The sequence below is a fragment of the Cetorhinus maximus genome, chromosome 8, assembly GCF_964194155.1.
Source record: "Cetorhinus maximus chromosome 8, sCetMax3.hap1.1, whole genome shotgun sequence".
In the NCBI taxonomy this organism is placed as follows: domain Eukaryota; kingdom Metazoa; phylum Chordata; class Chondrichthyes; order Lamniformes; family Cetorhinidae; genus Cetorhinus; species Cetorhinus maximus.
In genome coordinates this window covers 43,653,838-43,674,363 of record NC_135886.1, presented here as the reverse complement: position 1 = coordinate 43,674,363, position 20,526 = coordinate 43,653,838, and the positions used below count along the sequence as shown (strand labels likewise).

The 20,526-nt window shown below is 44.9% G+C and overlaps 1 protein-coding gene across 1 annotated transcript in view; it reads right to left on the bottom strand.

Moving 5' to 3' along the window:
- Nucleotides 1–637: 637 nt before the first annotated feature.
- spdef (SAM pointed domain containing ets transcription factor) overlaps nucleotides 638–20,526 on the bottom strand; it is a 73,779-nt gene continuing 53,890 nt past the window's right edge. Inside the window, exons 3-6 of the mRNA XM_078546220.1 lie at nucleotides 19,445–19,642; nucleotides 9,096–9,179; nucleotides 5,856–5,996; nucleotides 638–2,274 (exon numbers count right to left, since the gene is read on the bottom strand). Coding sequence (XP_078402346.1) covers nucleotides 2,096–2,274; nucleotides 5,856–5,996; nucleotides 9,096–9,179; nucleotides 19,445–19,642 — 602 coding nt within the window. The 3' untranslated portion in view covers nucleotides 638–2,095. The remainder of the gene's footprint in view (nucleotides 2,275–5,855; nucleotides 5,997–9,095; nucleotides 9,180–19,444; nucleotides 19,643–20,526) is intronic.

Genomic DNA, 20,526 nt, shown 5'->3' with positions numbered 1-20,526 from the left:
TCAGGGTTTGTGGAGCCAGGAATCAAGAAGCAGAATGAATAGCAAGCCAGCTACAAAACAGAAAATATGGGGTTAAAAGTCAATACTCAGACTGACGAAAGGTGCAAAGCGCTGTTCCATGAGACTCAGAGTCAAGACCCCTGTTGTTCCGAACTTACGTTAACAGTTTAGACACAGGAATCGGACGAACAATTCAAAATTTGTGAATGGCACCAAATTGGAGAATGTAGTGAATACTGAGGAAGATTGCAACAAATTACAAAAGATGTTAATAAGTATTCAGAATAGCCATATATTTGGCAAATTAATTTGAATGTGGATAAGTGTGAGGTAGGAAGAATGAGCAGTGGAATGAAAAGGTCACATACTCCTTGTGTCGGAAAAGCCTGAATGGGACAGAGAGGCTGAGGGGTCTAGGGACACAATAGGGATTTTCAAGAATATGAAAAGGTTTGACAATAATAAAAACTTATTTGTATGTATCATATTTAATATAAGAAAATGTCCCAAGGGTGCTACATAGGAACGTCATAATGCAAAGTTTGATGTCAAGCCACCTCAAGCAGTAATAGGGCAGATGGGCCAAAGCTCAGTCAAAGAGGTAGGTTTTACAGAGTATCTTAAAGGAGGAAGAAGCGATAGAGAGGCTGGGAGGTTTAGGGAGGAAATTCCAGACTTTAGGGTCCAGGCAACTGAATACATGTTTACCAATGATAGGGATGTTCAAGAGGCCAGAATTAGATGAGCACAGATATCTCGGAGGCTTTGTGGCTGGAAAACGTTACAGTGGTAAGACAGATGTGGAAAAATGTTTCTACATCTGGGGACTCCAAAAGTAGGTGTAATAAATATGATCTTCACAAATAAATTCAATGGGCAGAATTTTACGGCCCCATTTTGGCAGGGACAGGGCTGTAAAATGCGGCGAGACATCCTAAATACCATTGACGACAGCAGGAATGTAAAATCCCACTGTCGTAAAATTCAGCTCAATGGGAAGTCTGGGTGGAAGTTCTTTACTCAAAGAGTGGTAAGAATGTGGAATGCGCTATCACAACGTTGAGGTAATTAGCATAGATGTGTTTAAAGGAAAGCTTGGAGAACACAAGAGGGAAAGGAATTGAAGGATATGTTCATAAGGTTAGATGATTAGTGTGGAAGAAGGTGCATGTAGGGGACAGAAACACTGACGTGGTCTGGTTGCGCCAAATGGCTGTAGACCCTCCAAGCTCAATTTTAACCCACTCAATACCCTTTCGCTTACACAAAGTTAAAATCAAACTGCATGGGTACATAATCAGTTCTGGCCACTGAGAATCTGCAACACACATTGTTGCTGCCTTTCATTGATAGAAATAGGGAGAGAAAAAAATGTAATATAGGTTAAGTTTAATGAGCTACTATATCCCATTGATGATAAATCAGAGGAATTTTAGTTCCAGAGGCCACTGCTGCTATGGTAGTGAAATATTTGGTTGTCAGTATATCTTTAAAGGCATTTTGTGAGGAGAGAGATCTGTCTATTTGCTCCCCTCTGACCCTCTCCACTGCCCAGCCACACCTGCGGGATCTCCAGTCCTTACCCTACCTAACCAATAAAATGGTACAAATCTTCTTGATTGAGATTATGTTTAAAATTATGCAGTATCGTCACTAAAGGCAGAAAATATGGACAGAATCCACAGTCATAGTGCAGTCCCAGGCTACTGAAACATTAGTTGGGCTACTGAAATGTCAATTGGATAACTGTCTTTCAAACCATATAACAGTATTTAGATAGACCAGAGAAAGCAAATAAGGTTTAATTGTGATCACAAGGCTTCAGGGTTTTGGTGGGCTACCAAATTTCAAAAATAGCCAACCCAATCTGGTGGCTACCGAAAAAATGTATATTTTGGTCACTGGAAAAAATTGAAAACCAATCTGAAAGGGTTTGTGAAATGCAAATACAGGCAGAGCAGGCAGGCAGTGTGTATCCAAAATACATCCTGAAACTTCAGGCAGGCTTCGGGCCTTCAATGTTCAGATATTTCCTTCAAGTCACCTGTTCTACGATGTGAACATCACTAAGTCTCTGAAGCTCCTGTTTCTCTCCTCATACAGGGTGTACAAACTGGTACACCAAGCGCTGTGATACATCAGGCTTCCGGATGATCCCCTTTTTATAATATTGCCGGATAGAACGGCTTAGCTTGTCATAGTTCATTGCTGGCCGGTTCTTCCGGATTCCCCATAACCTGGCAACCTGTGCAGAATCTTCAATCTTAAATATACCTGGTCAAGAATAAAATGAAGAAAGTTCCTGCTTGTTAGTGGTTATTGCTTACGTAAGTACTCAACAGACAAAGAGCTAGGTGGGTTAAAGTGTTTTCTCTTCATTCCAGTATCAAAATTCCAATCCAACTCTGATTGAATTCAGTTGTGGCAGCCATTGGTACTATGTGTTCGTCTTTAATGTGCCCAGGGCTGTTCTGGAGTTTTTTTATATTCATTAATGGATGCGGGCATCAAGGTAATATTTGTTGCCCATCCCGAATTGCTCTTGGTGAGCTGCTTACTTGCACCGCTCCATGTGAATTAGTAATACCCACAATGCTGTCAGGGAGTTCCAGGATGTTGATCCAGTGACATAGGGGAGAATTTTCATGTCAGCGTGCAGGGGCAGGCCCCACACGCCGACGCGTAAAATGATGCATGGTGACGTTGGGCGTGCGTCCCGATGTCACCGCGCATCATTCCGATCTTTTGTTCGGCGGGCGCGCGCCGGAGGCGGCTGTGCACCTGCTGAACTGTCAAAGGCCTGTTAAGGCCATTAAAAAGCTAATTAAACTAATTATCAGCGCAGCCCGTCCAACCTTAAGGCTGGTGGGCAGGTGAAGAGCCCAAACAGCCTTCGCTTTTTTCAGGAAACCTCACGGGTGGGATGAGGTTTCCTGAAGGTTTAATAAAATCTATAATTTATTCACATTTCATAAACTTGTCCCAGCTCAGGTGGCACTGTCTAAATAATTTTTACCTTTCGTTATTTAAATATTTCAATATGAACTTAATCTCCCTGAGGCAGCTCCATGCCTCAGGGAGATTTCTGCACTCTTTCATGTGCAAGTGCAAGAGAGTGCAGGGTCCGACTCTCCCTCTTCACCCCTGCCCATGCAGGTAGCGCTGAGTGCTACTGGCTGTGCATCATGCTGGGCGGGCCTTAATTGGCTCTGTGCCCACCCGCGCCTCCTCCTGACCAGCCTGCCCGGCAGGGAGAAAATTCTCCCCATATAGTTCCAAGTCAGAATTGTAAATGTTGCCAATCCTGTCACAATGAAGTGCATGTTCTAGTTGTAGGTGAGAACAGTTGTTACTAATTGGGGAAAGGTGAGGGCATTATTCTTAAGTATATGTAAGAACCAGTTTCCACCTGGGAGGAGGAAATGAGAGCCTGCCCCTATGTTCTTGGGTTTTGTGAATAGACCCATGTTAAAAAAAAACTGGCTCCAGCTTCATCCTTTACTCAGTGAACGAGCATTGAGTTATAACAAGGATTGTGTGTGGTTTGGAGGGGAACTTGCATGTGGTGGTGTTCCCACGTATCCATTGCCCTTGTCCTTCTGGATGGTAGAAATTGTGGGTTTGGAAGGTGCTATTGAAGGGGGCTTGGTGATTGGCTGCATTTCAGCTTGTTAGTGGTGCATAGTGAGCCACTGTGCAAGGTGATGGAGGGAGTGTATAAGGTGGCGGATGGGGTACTGATCAAGTGGTCTGCTTTGTCCTGGATGGTACTGAGTTTCTTAAGTGCCATCAAGTGGAGAGTATTCTATCACACTCCTGACTTGTGCCTTGTAGATTGTGTGGCAGCATTTAAGAAGTGAGGAGGATAGATGCTCGCCACAGGATTTCCAGCCTCTGACCTGCTCTTGTAGCCAGAATATTTATATGACTGGGCCAGTTCAGTTTCTGGTCAATGGTGACCCCCAGGATGTTGATAGTGGGGGAGTCAGCAATTGTACTTCCATTGAATGTCATGGGGAAATGGTTAGATTCTCTCATGTTGGAAATGTCATTGCCTGGCACTTGTGTGGCATGAATGCTACTTGTCATTAATCAGCCCAAGCCTGAATGTTGTCCAGGTCTTGCTGCATGTAGGCATAGACTGTTTGAGTATCTTGGGAATTGTGAATGCTGCTGAACATTGTTGAATCATCAGGAATCATCCCCACTTCTGACCTTATGATGGAGTGATGATCTTTGATAAAACAGCTGAAGATGCTTGGGCCTAGGATCCTGCCCTAAGGAACTCCTGCAGCAATGTCCTGAGACTGAGATGATTGGTCTCCAACAACCAGCACCATCTTCATTCATGCTAGTTATGTCCTTCATGCTAGGTGTGACTTCAACCAGTGGACAGTTTTCTTCCTGATTCCTATTAACTTCAATCTTGCTCGGGCTCCTTGATGCCACACTCTGTCAAATGCTGCCTTGATGTCAAGGGCAGTCACTCTCACCTCACTTCTGGAATTCATGTCCAAGTTTAAGCGAAGGCTGTATTGCTGTCTAGAGCAGAGTGCCTTGACAGAACCCAAACTGAAAATCAGGGAGGGAGCAAGTTATTGCTGAGTAAGTGCTGCTTGTTAGCACTGCCAATAACACTTTCCATCACTTTGCTGATGATTGAGAGTAGACTGGTGGGGTGGTAATTGGCTGGATTGGATTTCTCCTGCTTTTTGTGGACAGGACATGCATGGGCAGTTTTACACGTTATTGGGTAGACGCCAATGTTGCAGCTGTACTAGAACAGCTTGGCTAGGGGTGTGGCTAGTTCTGGAGCATAGGTCTTCGGCATTATAGCCGGAATGCTGCTTTTGCTCCTTCCAGTGCCTGTTTCACATGGAGTGAATCAAATTCGCTGAAGGCTGGTTCCTAAGTTGCTGGGGACCTCAAGAGGAGGCCAAGCTCACTCAGCATTTCTGGCAGAAGATGACTGCAAATGCTTCAGCCTTCTCTTTCGCACTGATGTGCTGGGTTCTCCTACTTTGAGGATGGGGATATTTATGGTGCTTCCTCATTGTTTAATTGTCCAGCACCATTCAAGTCTGAATGAGGCAGAACTGCTGAGTTTTTTATTTAGATCCATTGGTTCTGGGATTGCTTAGCTCTGTCTATAGCATGTTGCTTCCACTGTTTAACATGCATGTAGTCCTATGTTGTAACTTCACCAGATTGGCACCTCATTTTTAGGTACACCTGGTACTGCTCTTGGCATACTCTCCTATGCTTCTCATTGAGCCAGGGCTGAGCTCCTGGTTTGTTGGAAATGGTAGAGGGATTTGCTGGGCCATGAAACTACAGTTTGTGATTGAATCCAATTCTGCTGCTGATGGCCCACAGCGCCTCACAGATGAGGTTTCGAACAGCTATATCTGTTCTGAATCTGTTCCACTTAGCACGGTGGTAGTACCACACAACACGATGGAGGGTATCCTCAGTCTAGAGACAGGATTTTGTCTCCATAAGGACCGTGGAGGTAGTCACTCCTACCAATACTGTCATGAACATATGCATCTGTGACTGGTAGATTGGTGAGGGTGCGGTCAAGTAAGTTTTTCCCTCATGTTGCTTCCCTCACCACCTACTGCAGGCCCAGTCTGATATGTCTTTCAGCCAGCTTGATCAACGTCACTAGAACAACAGATTACCCGATCATTATCTCATTGCCATTTGTGGGATCTTGCTGTGCAGATTGGCTGCCCCCAATAATAAAATGTTGTCCTGCAGCCAGTCATTCTGGAATCCTGCACTTACCCAGATAAATATCAAGGGATGCTACAATCATTACAACATGGCTAAGAGCACAGTAAGAGGCTGACCTTTCTCCTTATTCAGCCAGCGGATGAATCGACCGTAGTTGTGTGGCTTCAGCAAGAGTTCCTTCAGAAATTGCCAAAGATGGATTGGTTGTCCAGAGCAGGAGGAGTCTGCCTCTGTGTTCATCCATCCTTCATCACTGCCTGGGGAGAGGAAGCACAGTTCGTCATGTGACTTTTCCTTGCACACTGTTCAACCAGTGGACCATGCTTAACCTTAAAAAGAGGTCGTTAATACAAAATTAATTGCAAGTGATCTTAGTACAGAGGGGCAGGAGAAACTCCTTCGCACAGAGAACCTCGAGGATGTGGTGTCAAATCCCAGGGGTAATAGTCTTTTCTCAACTATGTCAACATTCAAGCTTAGATTGGATAACTGGATGGAAGAGAAAGGAAATTAAGAAAAGGTGTGGTTCAGTGTGATTAAGACATTTTCTCACAAGGAAAGTAAACACTAGTGAAGACTTGTTCAACTGAATGGTAACTTCTATGTAGTTCCGAGGCTGCATTCTGAGGCTGCATTTGTGAATAAAGTTAAGATAAAGGAATTCTATCAGCTTTTTTCCCAATTCAAATGTGCAGTCTATGTTTAAAAAAAATTCAATATAAGTGGAGAGAGTCTTACCAGTACCCACTCATAAAAGTGCTATTGAAGTATGGCACATCATTTTCAGGATGGAGATTTTTGCTTTAATGATATGGATTTGTGGCCTAGTCAGGTAAGGGCCAAGAGGAGTTACTGAGTCCAACTTTGAGGGAGCTGTGCACTTTGTTACTGACGGTCTCTACTTGTGTGGATTCGGTGCCCTGACCGATTGGCTCTTTACTTTGAAGAACTGATTTTTGAAGAATTGATTCTTGAACGAGGCTTATCTAATGAGGTGAGTTAGCCAATGGTGTGGATTAGGACCCTCTTTGTGTTGTAGGGTGACTTCCGTTGCCCCACACTGTTTAGTATTTACATTTACATAGTGCTTTTACCATCCAAAACTACTTCACAGAGGCAAAGGCAAATGCTGAGTGATGGTGAGAAAGAGTTAGAAGAGAGTGGTAGTAAAATGGAAAGGTTTAAGGAGGGAGTTTCAGAGCAGTCGTTCATACTTTGTGACTTTTTTCCATTTGAAAAACTCTCCCTGGTGGGGGGATTTGCGAGCAGTTTCGGGGGTGGGGGTGTGGGGTGTTGTTTGCAGCAGTGGGGGAACCCACACACTGGCAAAGGGAAAAGTGTACTGTTGATTTGGACTGGTACGCTGAGCCCTCCACTTCCCTCAGTGCAGACAAAATGGCTGCCTCTCTCTGTGGGCCTTGCTGCCTTGGAGGTTTCTGGGGGAAAACACCTCTCGATGCGTTTTGGTGTCTTGGTGCCCTCAGAGGTTTGCAGTGCTTCATTTGTTGTACAGCATTGCCATTGAAGCTGGAACTGCAGCACAGTACAAGGAAGATTAGGAACTCCTTCCACCCAGGTACCCCATAAAAACCATGAATGTTAATTACCTCAATAAATACAGCTTCCTTTCAAAATCAATGAAAGCAAACAGGACAAAGACTTGGATATACAGGTTAATTCTAGCTCTTTGTAATAGTTTGATGTTTCAAGTGCTTGCTTTAGGCAAGACTCCTCTTTACATGGAACAGTCTCATCTCTTTGCCCTTCCAAGGAGCAACAGGATCACTGGACACACCTACATGGGTGTTATGAATGCTGCTCTCGATTAGGTTGCTGGAGGAGAGGCAGATGGATGAGGTCCACAAGTCTGTGGCACAGTAAGTACACATGAAACCTCTCCACTCAATGGACCTTAAGAGGTGGGGGGGGTGGAGAGCAGGACAATTTGTACACATTAGTGCTCAAAGGCCCATGGCCATGAAGCTGTTGAATTCCTGTTGCTGGCCTTGTGAAGAAAGGAAGGCAGCAAGCAAAGGTTTGGAACATCACGATAAGGAGGGAAGAGTGGAAGGTCAGCCTATTGTGAGATGCCACTTCTGTGCACCCACCAACGACCAGCTCGAACAGCACTGACAAAGGCATTGGCATGGATCATGCACTCCATCAGAATGTGATATGTGCCACAGGAAGACATAGTGAGTACTGAGTGAGTTTGTGAAATAGTGGGGAATAGTTAAAGAACAATTTTCAGTCCTTATCTAATTTATTTTTCTTGTAAGATCAGGGTCACATTCTGTGAAACCCTGTTCCTGTGTGATTCCTGCCTTTGGGACATGGACATCCCTCCATATTACCAAGAGCCTTTTACAGAGCCCGAACAAGGGGACACTACTCCATCTGGTCCAAATTATGTAGGGGTTCCGCTGGACCAAGAGGCAGCTATTTGATTTTTAATAATTATTTTGAGTTTGTAGTTGGGTTGTTATAATAACTAGATAAAACAGATTGGCATGTACAATACTGTGTCACTAATGTACATAAAAGCTCTAGTCCTACCTAGCACAAGGAGTGTATATGAATGCATTACACAGCACATTCTTGAAAAGTGCGATTTTACGGCAGCACTAAATGGAAAACCTTGACATAAATTGCAGGGAAGCCACAAACACTCTTGATACAATCCTTCTGTAGAGATGCCTTAGGGCCGGCTGCAATATTCACACTCAGCAGTTATTCCCTACAGCATCACTGAGTACTTAAGCTTCACGTAAAGATTTCATTTTCTAGAGGGAAGTTCTACTCCACTCAATGCCTGTCTTATACACAGGCCTTTCTTGATAATTATTGTGTGGGGATCTTGCAATTCAGCTCTCTTCCTGTGCTACAGGAACACAGGAAGAGGAGTAGGCCATTCAGCCCCTTGAGCCTGCTCGCCATTCAATAAGATTATGGCTGAGCTGCGACCTAGCTCCATATCTGTACGGGGACACCCGCATCTTCATGAAAAATGGTTCGGCAAATCTTTTCACTTCTAACTCACTTAGCAAGATTTTAAAAATTATAAAAGACTCCTTGTTATAACACTTCCCGCACAGACCCGTTCCATCAAGGCTACTGCATCTTTGCTGCCATCACAAGGCACAGGGGCACCTGCGTAAAGACGAGGATCCTTTGCAGTGCAACCTGGATCAAAACTGATCAGATGGTGATTGCTGCATTGATGGAGCCCAGATTGTTCCACTACCAGTTACTTCTGTTATTCCATCACTAGCCATGGCCTTCCTGCAAGTATGTCAGCACAGCTATGAGTGGATTGAATACATCACTTTCTATTAATATAAAGAGAGGTTACATACAGATGGAATGTTCAGATGTTGAGAGCAGCATGTTACCATTATATCTGTTATCTCCAGGTGATGACTTCTCTTTCATCCAGGCAGCTGGAAAATAGGAAAGTACTTTGCTTTAATATCCATGAGTTTGCTATGGAGAGGGGCTTTACATAAAAGAGTTATAAGAAAGTTATGTTCTATCAGTTAAGGAGTTAGAAAACAGGGGATGAAAATTCGTAGCTGTTGCAGTGTCCACCTTCTGTACCATTAGTGGGAGCCTGCCGGATGACTATCCCATCTACCACCCTCCATAAACTTGAATTTATTCAAAATTCGGCTGTCATTACTTGAACCAAGGTCCTGTTTGCCCATCAACCCCACGCTCACTGAAAACACATTGGCTTCCGGTCCAGGGGCACTTTGATTTTAAAATTCTCATTCTTGTTTTCAAATCTCTCTGTGGCCTCAATCCTCCCAATCTCTGTAATCGCCTCCAGCTCTACAGCCCTTCAAGGTATCTGTACTCCTCCAATTCTGGGCTCTTCTGTATCCCTGATTCTAACTGCTCCACCATTAGTTGCCGTATCTTCAGCCAGGACAGCTGCCTAGGCCCTAAACTCAGGAATTCAATCCCTCAGACCCTTTGCCTCTACACCTCTCTCTCCTCCTTAAAACCTACCTCTTTAACCCAGTATTTAGGCATCTGTCCATATCTTTAACTCTACATATACCCATCAGATGCACCTTGGGATGCTTTACTATATTAAAGGTGCTATATAAATGCAAATTGTTGCTGTTGTTGTTGATCAGTCACCATTACCTGGCATTATCTATCTATACTACTTCACCATTCAGTCTCTGTCCCTACCTTCAAAAATCCTCCAAAGCTCCTGCCCATGAACTATTTTTCCTCCAACCCTTTCATTTCTGTACAGAAGTGTCACTTCTGTGTTTTGTTAAAAGTCTTAAAATGCTTGTGCGTGTGGAAACACTGAAGTTGTTCTTTGTTGTTTGTTACCTACTCTCCTGGACCATCACAAGCTGAACATAAGAAAGTAGTAGAGCTTTGTCTATGGTAAGCTGGAAAGTGTGGGAGTGAAGCTGATCGTCCAAGAACCTGACGTGCTCAGCACAATTTCAATATTAAACACTAAATCTGTTAGCTTGGTTGTTGCACCCTCTAGTGGTCCTCTAAGTGAATGATGGATTTGACTGAACATTGGAGATCAGTAACCAACATGTTGACTTTCCACTAAAATTTGATCGCCCCTGAAAATAGATGCAGATTTCAATACACGGTTAACCTGCGGCCGCTCAAAGTAATGCAGGCAGCATGCAAACTTTTTGCTGCCTGCTAAGTATAATGATAGTGGCATGCAGTCCAACATTAAACATGCTGCTGAATGGCTTCACAGCCTCAGCAGGTGACCCAAGTTCAAGTGAGCTTAGCACCACTTAAAGCTAGCATGCACTACTTAAAACCAGGCTGCAACTCTTAAAGGCAAGGTGCATCCAGGCTGCAGCAGGTGCTGGAAGTCTTGTGGAAGAGTTTAGGAGCAGAAGAAGGAGTTAGATGCCACAAGAGACAGCATGCACCCTGGGCTCTTCGATGCAGCATTGTAGGCCTTGATGTAGGAGATGGACAGAAGAAGAGAGACCCTCTATCCACAGGGAACAGGACACCCTCTGGACGGACACTGTGAAGGCAGTCGGTCAGTTCCAGTAGTCTAGCTTCAAGGATCTGGATGCAGTGCTGCAAAAAGTTCAATGACCTCGCCCGAGTGGTCAAAGTCAGTGAATGCTTCTTCACATGCCACATCCTTATAAATGAACCACTAGTCTCAACACTGCTCAATTCACCATCCGCTGCCCCACATCATTCATCTCCCAACAGTTTCTACCAAACTCGATTCAAACCCAAATTCACCAGCCTCACCTCACTCTCACCCACTTAGCACTGCCGCAAGTCTCACACTCACATCTTACAGCTTGTATACACTAGTGACTAATCAACTGTGACAGGTACATCATCCAAACACACTGCCTCACACTTACTTATACACTTCCTTCTCTCAAACATGGAAGCAGCAGCACCTAACAGGCAAAAGGCAGGCACGCCTGTATGTCTTCATCCCCAGAGAGGAGAAAGTGCTGGTAATCATGAGGGCAACCATTACTAAAGCCATGGCCAGCGGCGGGACTGGAACCATAGAGGATGTTCCTATCTAATCCACCTTCTCACATCCCTCTTCCCCCTCATCCCATTAGAAATCTCTTCTAATTTACAAAATGCAGGGGGTGTAACTATGCACCTCTTATTTCCCTATCCCCCACTTCCCTCACCCAACCCTACCCTTGTGGCTTTATCCTTTCAGATACCCAAGAACCGTTACCTGGTGAAGAATTTGTGCAGGAGCCTGAAGCCCAAGAGGAACAAGAGACGGATGAAGAAGAAACACTGTCACTTGGTCTCACACTTGCAGCCATCAGCTCAGATACTAGCACTGCGTGTACTTTAAAGGGAAGCAGAGAGGTGGGATCAGCACCCAGTGAGTCACTGGACATGTGCGAATTGCAACCTGGGCAGGGTGAAAGGGCAGCACAGCTACTCGCACCCCAGAGCATGAGGTCGCCCATGAGTTCTGCTGTAAAGGACTCACATGAGGATTTCAATGGGACAGCATTCTGAAAAAGGCTGATGAGCTTACACACAGAAATGCTTGGTACATTGGCAGGCCTGCCAGAGAGCCTGATGTCACTGTCAAAGGATATGGAGGAGTCTGGTTCTAACATGACATGAGGCTTTACACAGTGCTTGGAGCCCATCATTTCCAGTGTGGGAGTGGTGGCCAACTCCAGATCTGACCATGATGTGGCATCTGACGGCCGACGTCTCAATTTCTGCAGCACAAGCAGAAGCCACCCAACATCTGACTGTTGCAGAGAAGGCTCAGATTGGAGTCAGCAAATCTCAGCTTGGATCTCAGGCTTCTGCCAGCTCGGCTGCAGATACCAGTGCTCAAATGGGACATTCAGGGCCTCACAGGAGTCCAGCCGCCTGTCCTGCAACAGATTACTGGCATTGCTGAGGCGGCTCCCCAGGAGATTGGCAGTGACTTCATGGAGCACAAACCTTGTGTCCTCTCTCAGCATTCATCATCCCACCAATGCCACTCCATTTGCGCCCTTGCTGGTGACTCTCAGCCAGCCAGCCCAGACTGCTGTTGCCCATGCCAAGGTGGTGTCATCCAAAACCAGGCCTTCTAGGCACAGAGCTGTTTGAGGGCATCCCGATCAGCCATCTGAAGTCTCCCCTACAGAAAGTCAGCAGCCTTCCTCCAGTCATTCTGCAGCCACTGTGTAGAAGCAGGAGGCCAGGCAGAAACACCAACCAGACAGGGACTAAAGGAATGCACAAGGGTGACTAGTTGACTGTTGTATGGAATATTGGATGTTGTTGGATTAAGTTGGTTTGGTATGATTGTTTTGTGGTGACTTGTATTTCAGCATTGCCCCCAAGAGATTGTCTATAACAGAGGAATGGGAAGGTGTGGAACAGTCTTACAATGGCGATTCAGGGTTGCATCCACAGGAACTATAGTCGATGAGTCAGTCTGGGCTGAAATGGGGATGTGCAGTCTGCCTTCTCCCTTCCTTCTCATCCTCCTACTCCTCCTCCAGAGGTGCTTACCATATTCCCTGGTGGTGAGGGCTGAGCCCTCATGATGGCTAGGTCATGGGTGATATAGCCATGAATCAGGACACATACACACGTAATGCGGATGTAATTTTGGTTCCAAAGTTGACACCCATAGCGCGGAAACTACGGGCACCACGGAGCCAAATTTCACAGTCTTTAACTGAAGAGCACGATTGAGAATCAGGACTGCCAATTTTGGGTTGATATAATTCCTGGAAGTTTCATCATGTCCACCCTGTTTCTAACTCCAGTATATTTTTTAACTAATACATGAACATGTACAAAGGCAAAGAAGCACACCATTTTAATGCGCCCATGCTCACAAAGCTTAATGCTCACAATTAAAGCTGTAACTCATATGATCCTTCACATGTGGCTACAAAATTAGCTGCTGCAGTTATCACCAATTAATGCCATGATTTGGGCCTGGTATTAATCCATGTATTGTCTAACTGCTTTCTGATAAGGGGGTCATGATAATCCCCAGAACCTAAAATGACAACTCTTCGTTGTGTACCACATGGCTTTATAGAAAATGGCTTGTTACACTGTTGGTTGTTTTAATGACTCTTTGTTCATATTTCTGTGATGTTTCATTGAGAAACTGTTCACTCTTAACTGGTACAAGGCTGCTCACATTACCTGATGTTTCAGTGGGAAACTATTCACATTGTCTGATATAAACTTTCTCAAACTGCCTGATGAAAAGGTGTTCACACTCTGCACACAGCAGCAACACAGGCCGGGATTATCCAGCCCCGCTGTGGCGGGACCCACCTTGGGAGATTCAGCTGCCCAGCCAAAAGTCCATTGGCATTCGGTGGGATTGGAAGATCCCGGCGACGGGCGGGGCTGGAAAATCCTGCACATAGATACAGGAGGAAGCCATTTAGCCCCTCGAGCCAGTTCTGCCATTACGTGAGATCATGCCTGACCTGTGACCTAATACCTGCTTTTGCCTCATATCCCTTAAAGCATTTGGTTCGCAAAAAAAAATCTACCAATCTCAGATATAACAATTGATCTAGCATCCCTCTGTGTATAGAAGTGTTTCCTAATTCCACTCCTGAAAGGTTTAGTTCTAATTTTTAGGCTATGTCCCCTGATCCTAGACTCCCCAACTAGTGGAAATATCTTGCCAAAAAACATCTTGCCAATTAATCTAGTTGCCCATTATCCCTACTCTCTGTGTCCTGCTGCTCAGACAAATTTCTAACCAGGTCAGTGATTTGCCTTCAATCCCTTGGGCAGAATTTTATGGTTTCCCCTATTGGGGGGTTTACAGGTGGAGGGGCCCATAAAATTCCCCAGGTGGTTTTGCCACCAGCCTCCTGACCTGTCTGCAATTTTACCGGGTCCGGGCAAGGCCAAGCCCAGCCCACCCAACCTTGTCCCAATTGATGCCCTTAAGTGGGCAATTAATGCCCACTTAAGGGGCTGTTTCCCACCCGGGAAGAATTCAGGAGCAGGGGGAAGCCTGGCAAGTCACCCTGCTTGGGCATTGGACAGCAAGTGAGGGGGTAGAGGATGCGCCCTCAATGGCCTCCTTTCTACATTGGGAGTGACAGCCCCCCTGCCCTCCACAGTCTCACAAGGTCTGCTTTCCACTGGTGCTCCATCACCCCTGGCTTCTCCATCAAGACACCTACCCCTCTCTTCCCCTTCCCCGGGTCTCAACTGCCCACTCCAATGTGAGATCACCTGCACTTACCTGGTCCTGGATTCAGATTTTGAATCTGGGAGCTGCTTGTAGTCCTGGTCAGTGCTGCTACTGCCGTTGCTGGCACTACAGAGCTGCCGGCCAATCAGATTGGTCTGCAGCTCTCTGAGGCGGGACTCCCTCCTGAGTGAGTTCCTTCCTCCCGAATTCCAATTAACACTCCTAAAGCTTCCACTTTAGCTAACAGTCTCTGATGAGAAGCTTTATCAAATGTCTTCTGGAAGTCCATTTAATAACATTAATCCCCTGTCCACTACTTTAGTTACAAATGCATATTGGCTCTCTCTGGCCAACTGAGCACTTTCAAGGTGTTTGGTCACCCTATCCTTAATGAGAGACATGAATAATTTTGACACAGCAGACATTGGGCTAACTGGTTTATAATTCCCTGGTTTCCTTCTGTCATCTTTCTTAATTAGTGGAGTGACATGCACAATTTTCTAATCCAAAGGAACAGTTCCCAAATTGAGAGAACTTTGGAAATTATAATTATAATTTGCTACGTTCTCACTACTTCCTTCAAAACGCTGGGATGGAAACCATCTTGTCTTGGCTGTTGGTCACTCTTTAGTGTCATTATTTTCTTCATTACTGTTATTTTGCTGATGTTAATTTTGGTGAGTTCCAATCCCTGATTCAATATCAGCTTTCTTCGATTACTTGGGATGCTGGCCTCATTCTCTACTGTAAATACAGACGATGAGCCCCTGGACTCGGTCCTCACTCAGTTGGTGGAGCGGCAAAGGCAATCATGGGAACATCAGTAAGAGATGCCTGGTGCACTCCTCAGATTGCAAGGCACCATGGAGGAGACTGTATACCTTCAGTCTGAGGTGATAGTGCTGACATGCCGACACGCTGGGGTCAACACTGGCAGGATGGCAGCCGCCATGGAGACCTTGGTCCAGAACATTGGTCCTGCACTGCTGCTCAGGCTGAACTCCATCACTGACGCCATAGTTGGTCTCCAACTGTGTCAACGTGAGAAGAGTGCGGGGTATCTCGATCTCACTCCAGTTTCCCCATCTCCTCAAGGAGCCAGCCAGGGGCCCTCAAACACCCAGAGGGAAGAGGACCAGCAGCTCAACACCCCAGGGCCATCCACCCCAGTCTGGTATAAAGTCACTCACACTCTGTTGTGTAAAGTTACTCACACCCCCTCATGTAAAGTCACTCACACCCCCTGGTGCAAAGTCACTCACACCCCCTGGTGCAAAGTCACTCACGTCCCCTAGTGTAAAGTAACTAATACTCCGAGGTGCACTGTTACTCACGCTATCTGGTTTAATGACGTCCATACAACCCGGTGCAATTGTAAACTCCCAAAATTCCCTGGTGTAAAGATGCTCCCACTCCCTGCTGTACAGTTGCTTACAATTTTTTGTGTAAACTTACATGGTTTCTAGTATAATGGTGCACACGCTGCCTGGTGTACGATTGCACACACTGCCCGGTGTACGATTGCACACACTGCCCGGTGTACGACTGCACACACTGCCCGGTGTGTGATTGCACACACTGCCCGATGTACGATTGCACACACTGCCCGGTGTATGATTGCACACACTGCCCAGTGTGTGATTGCACACACTGCCCGATGTACGATTGCGCACATTGCCCGGTGTGTGATTGCACACACTGCCCGGTGTACGATTGCACACACTGCCCGGTGTACGATTGCACACACTGCCCGGTGTGTGATTGCACACACTGCCCGGTGTACGATTGCACACACTGCCCGGTGTGTGATTGCACACACTGCCCGATGTACGATTGCACACACTGTCCGATGTACGATTGCACACACTGCCCGGTGTACGATTGCACACACTGCCCGGTGTACGATTGCACACACTGCCCGGTGTACGATTGCACACACTGCCCAGTGTGTGATTGCACACACTGCCCGATGTACGATTGCACACACTGCCCGATGTACGATTGCACACACTGCCCGATGTACGATTGCACACACTGCCCGATGTACGATTGCACACACTGCCCGGTGTACGATTGCACACACTGCCCGGTGTACGATTGCACACACTGGTGTAAACCATTGGCTTTGTTTGCTTAGCTCTGTCAACTCTCAAGGTGATCAGCTGAGTGCAGTCGCAGTTTCATTGCTGAATAAGAGGTCATCTCGCGCCATCTGTTCTCTCTGTGGTAGCTTGATTTACAAAACAATGGAGTGGTCAATCTGACACACAGAGTGGTGCCAGTCTTTTGGGTTGTTGTTTTCCACCCTCATACTTGTATTACGCCCAATGCCTTAGATTATTTAGTGCCTTTTTCTACTGAAATATTTAGTGTTTTGATGAAGTCATTAGAAAACAATCCATCCTTATCGGCACGAATTGGCGTGGGAACCAACACAATTGGCTATTTAATCCAAGATTCATCTTATTGAGGTCCTCTAACCATTAAAATGGAATTCCACTCAGGACCAAGGAAATAATTTTTAATGATAGGCAATGGATAACGTCAGAGTTTTTAATAATGGCAAAATTTCTAATTCCAGTGCCTGTAATAATGCAGATTGTAATCCGACTCCAAGAACTGTAGAGAGGATTTTGATCACTGAGTATAATAATGCTAGGACATGTAATAAAAAATATTTATAACAATGCTAAAGTTTATCATCAGTCTAAATGTATAGGTTTGTAATGAGCAAGTCCATAATAATGCTGAGATTTGTTATAACAGAGCATTATAAGCAAGAGGTTTACAACATAAAGGTTTGATGGAGCTCTTTACAATAGTGATATTTTAACTAAGACATTTTTAATGAGAGCCTCTAATCATGAAGAGGCTTATAACATGACTTTGTAATAGGAAGGACGTTTATATGACTTTGTGATAACGTGGAGAGATGAGAGGAACTGAGGCTCTTTTCACTGCAAGAAAATGAGTTAAAATTTGAGAGGTTTTAATCAGATAAACAGGGACAAGATTTTTCTGCTGTTTGTTGAGTTGGTGGCTGGAGGTGATGAATTGAAATCATCACCTGAAGGGAAAGGTTTTGTGATTTTCTTTTTACAGAAGGTTGTTAGAACAAAGAACATCCTAGCAGAAGCAATGAACAAGGTAATAGCTTTTAAAAGGGAAACAACTAAATATTCAAAAGACAAAAATAAGTAAAAGCAGGAAAGGGCACAGAAATTGAACAAAGTGGCAAATTGAACAAAGAGTTTTTGATGGTACGATAAGCTGAATGACCACCTTTGTATGAAGTTCTGCAATTCTATAATTTAAATTAATATTTGTAATAACAAACTGGTTCATAATGCAAACTGGTTCATAATAAGCATTTGAAAGAGCAATATTTGTAATGAGGGTTTACCAGCATGGTTTTATAACCACAAACTTTATAGTCCTTATCAATTTTTATACTGTGGGAGTCTGCTCATTAAGTTTTATATAAAAGAATTCCAAGCACCACCAACATAAAAATTAAAGTGCCCTGTTTATATTGGTGCCCTCTGAGTTACTGTACACTAGATACCATCAGTTAAGAAACAGAATTTCACTATCTATACTGAGGATTCAGTTGTGTATGCATAATTCGAGCAGTGGTTTGGATTGAGTGCCACCACAGCTAACCCAGGCAATGGAGTCTGATAGGATGGATATCATGGCATTGGATAACCACTCACCCTGCCAGAATGTCAGAGTGACACTTCAACAAAAATCACAAGGCGGGCAGAGTTCTTAGGGGATCTTGGAATAAATCTTCATGGGTAAACAGAGATAGAGCAGTCGCGTTGCAGGCTCAGTCCGGATCTGTGTTGTGTCAGCAGTGACCCTATGATTGATCACTGTGTGTTAGGAGAGAAAAAAATAAGCATCTGACCCTTCCCCAATCTTGACCCAAGATCCTCTGACCATTAAATGCATGTTTATACCATCAGGTAAAACCAGACTAGTCTGTGTTTCCAGGCATCAGGTAAGACCAGACTAGTCTATGTTTATACCATCAGGTAAGACCAGACTAGTCTGTGTTTACAGCATCAGGCAAGACCAGACTAGTCTGTGTTTATAGACATCAGGTAAGACCAGACTAGTCTGTGTTTACAGCATCAGGTCAGACCAGACTAGTCTGTGTTTACAGCCATCAGGTAAGACCAGACTAGTCTGTGCTTACAGCATCAGGTAAGACCAGACTAGTCTGTGTTTATACCATCAGGTAAGACCAGACTAGTCTGTGCTTACAGCATCAGGCAAGACCAGACTAGTCTGTGTTTATACCCTCAGGTAAGACCAGACTAGTCTGTGTTTATAGACATCAGGTAAGAACAGACTAGTCTGTGTTTATAGACATCAGGTAAGAACAGACTAGTCTGTGTTTACAGCCATCAAGTAAGACCAGACTAGTCTGTGCTTACAGCATCAGGTAAGACCAGACTAGTCTGTGTTTATACCATCAGGTAAGACCAGACTAGTCTGTGTTTACAGCATCAGGTAAGACCAGACTAGTCTGTGCTTACAGCATCAGGCAAGACCAGACTAGTCTGTGTTTACAGCATCAGGTAAGACCAGACTAGTCTGTGTTTATACCATCAGGTAAGACCAGACTAGTCTGTGTTTACAGCATCAGGTAAGCCCAGACTAGTCTGTGTTTATATCACCAGGTAAGACCAGACTAGTCCGTGTTTATAGACATCAGGTGAGGCCAGCCTAGTCTGTGTTTACAGCATCAGGTAAGAACAGACTAGTCTGTGTTTACAGCATCAGGTAAAACCAGACTGGCCTGTGTTGCCCCCCACAGTAGAATAACTTGTCAGCAATTGCTGCCCGAGCTTACTCACTGGTACTGTGGACACAGCGGGGTGGGGTGATTGTACCCCAGCTGCTTCAGGTGAAAACTGGAGGATGGAAAAGAGTCCTGGTAAATACATGTATAGACAAGGGCCTGGGCTGATCCTGTCTCGTACTGTCAAGTTGAGTACATACCAGATTTCCAAATGTCCAGGTGTGCGTACAAAATATCACCGCACATTGGCGATCTCTGTCTGAACTCCTCCTCTGACATGGAGCACAGGTCCTTCCCACTGAGCTCTTGGAAAGATTTCCCAATTTGTGGCAGTCGGTACTGATGTTCAGTCCATAAAATCCATTTCTGAACGTTCCCCACACTCCACTCTATCGGGTCTGGAAACAAGAAGATCTTTGGAATTAGTGGTTAGTATCCGAGAATGATATCGATCAAAACACTGTCAGAATGTGAGGGCGTGCATTTCAAGTGAACTGAGTTACCTCAATCTGAATGGGACTATCTGCATCTTATTCTGTTCTATAATAAAATAGAGTTATTTCCATGCACTGCTAAATCAATCCTGATGTTTTGGTCACATATTTTAAACAGTTTTCATTTTGCACGATATATTTAAGATACATTGTTATCTTCCCTCATTACACATTTATTATTAGATAAGTCATTGGATCTGCTCTACAAAAAACAACTCTCCCGCCATGCTTTGGAGTCTTGTAAGCGGCTGGAAGGTGAATGTGGTTCTTAAGCCAATTGAGTAAGTATTTCCTTACACTGCCTTCTCCTTAAGTTTTCATATATACGTAACAAAACTATATAATAGCCTTCTTTAAAAAGCAAAATACTGCAGATTCTGGAAATCTGAAATAAAAACAGGAAATGCTGGAAATACTCAGCAGGTCGGGCAGCACCTGTGGAGAGAAACAGTTAACTTTTTTCTTATTCACTCATGGGATGTGGGCTTCGCTGGCTGGGCCAGCATTTATCTCCCAGCCCTAATTTGCCTTGAGAGGGTGGTGGTGAGCTGCCTTCTTGAACTGCTGCAGTCCTTGTGGGGTAGGTATACCCACAGTGCTGTTAGGAAGGGAGTTCCAGGATTTTGACCCAGAGACAGTGTAGGAACAGTGATATATTTCCAAGTCAGTATGGTGAGTGACCTGGAGGGGAACTTCCAGGTGGTGGTGTTCCCATCTATCTGCTGCCCTTGTCCTTCTAGATGGTAGTGGCCGTGGGTTTGGAAGGTGCTGTCGAAGGAGCCTTGGTG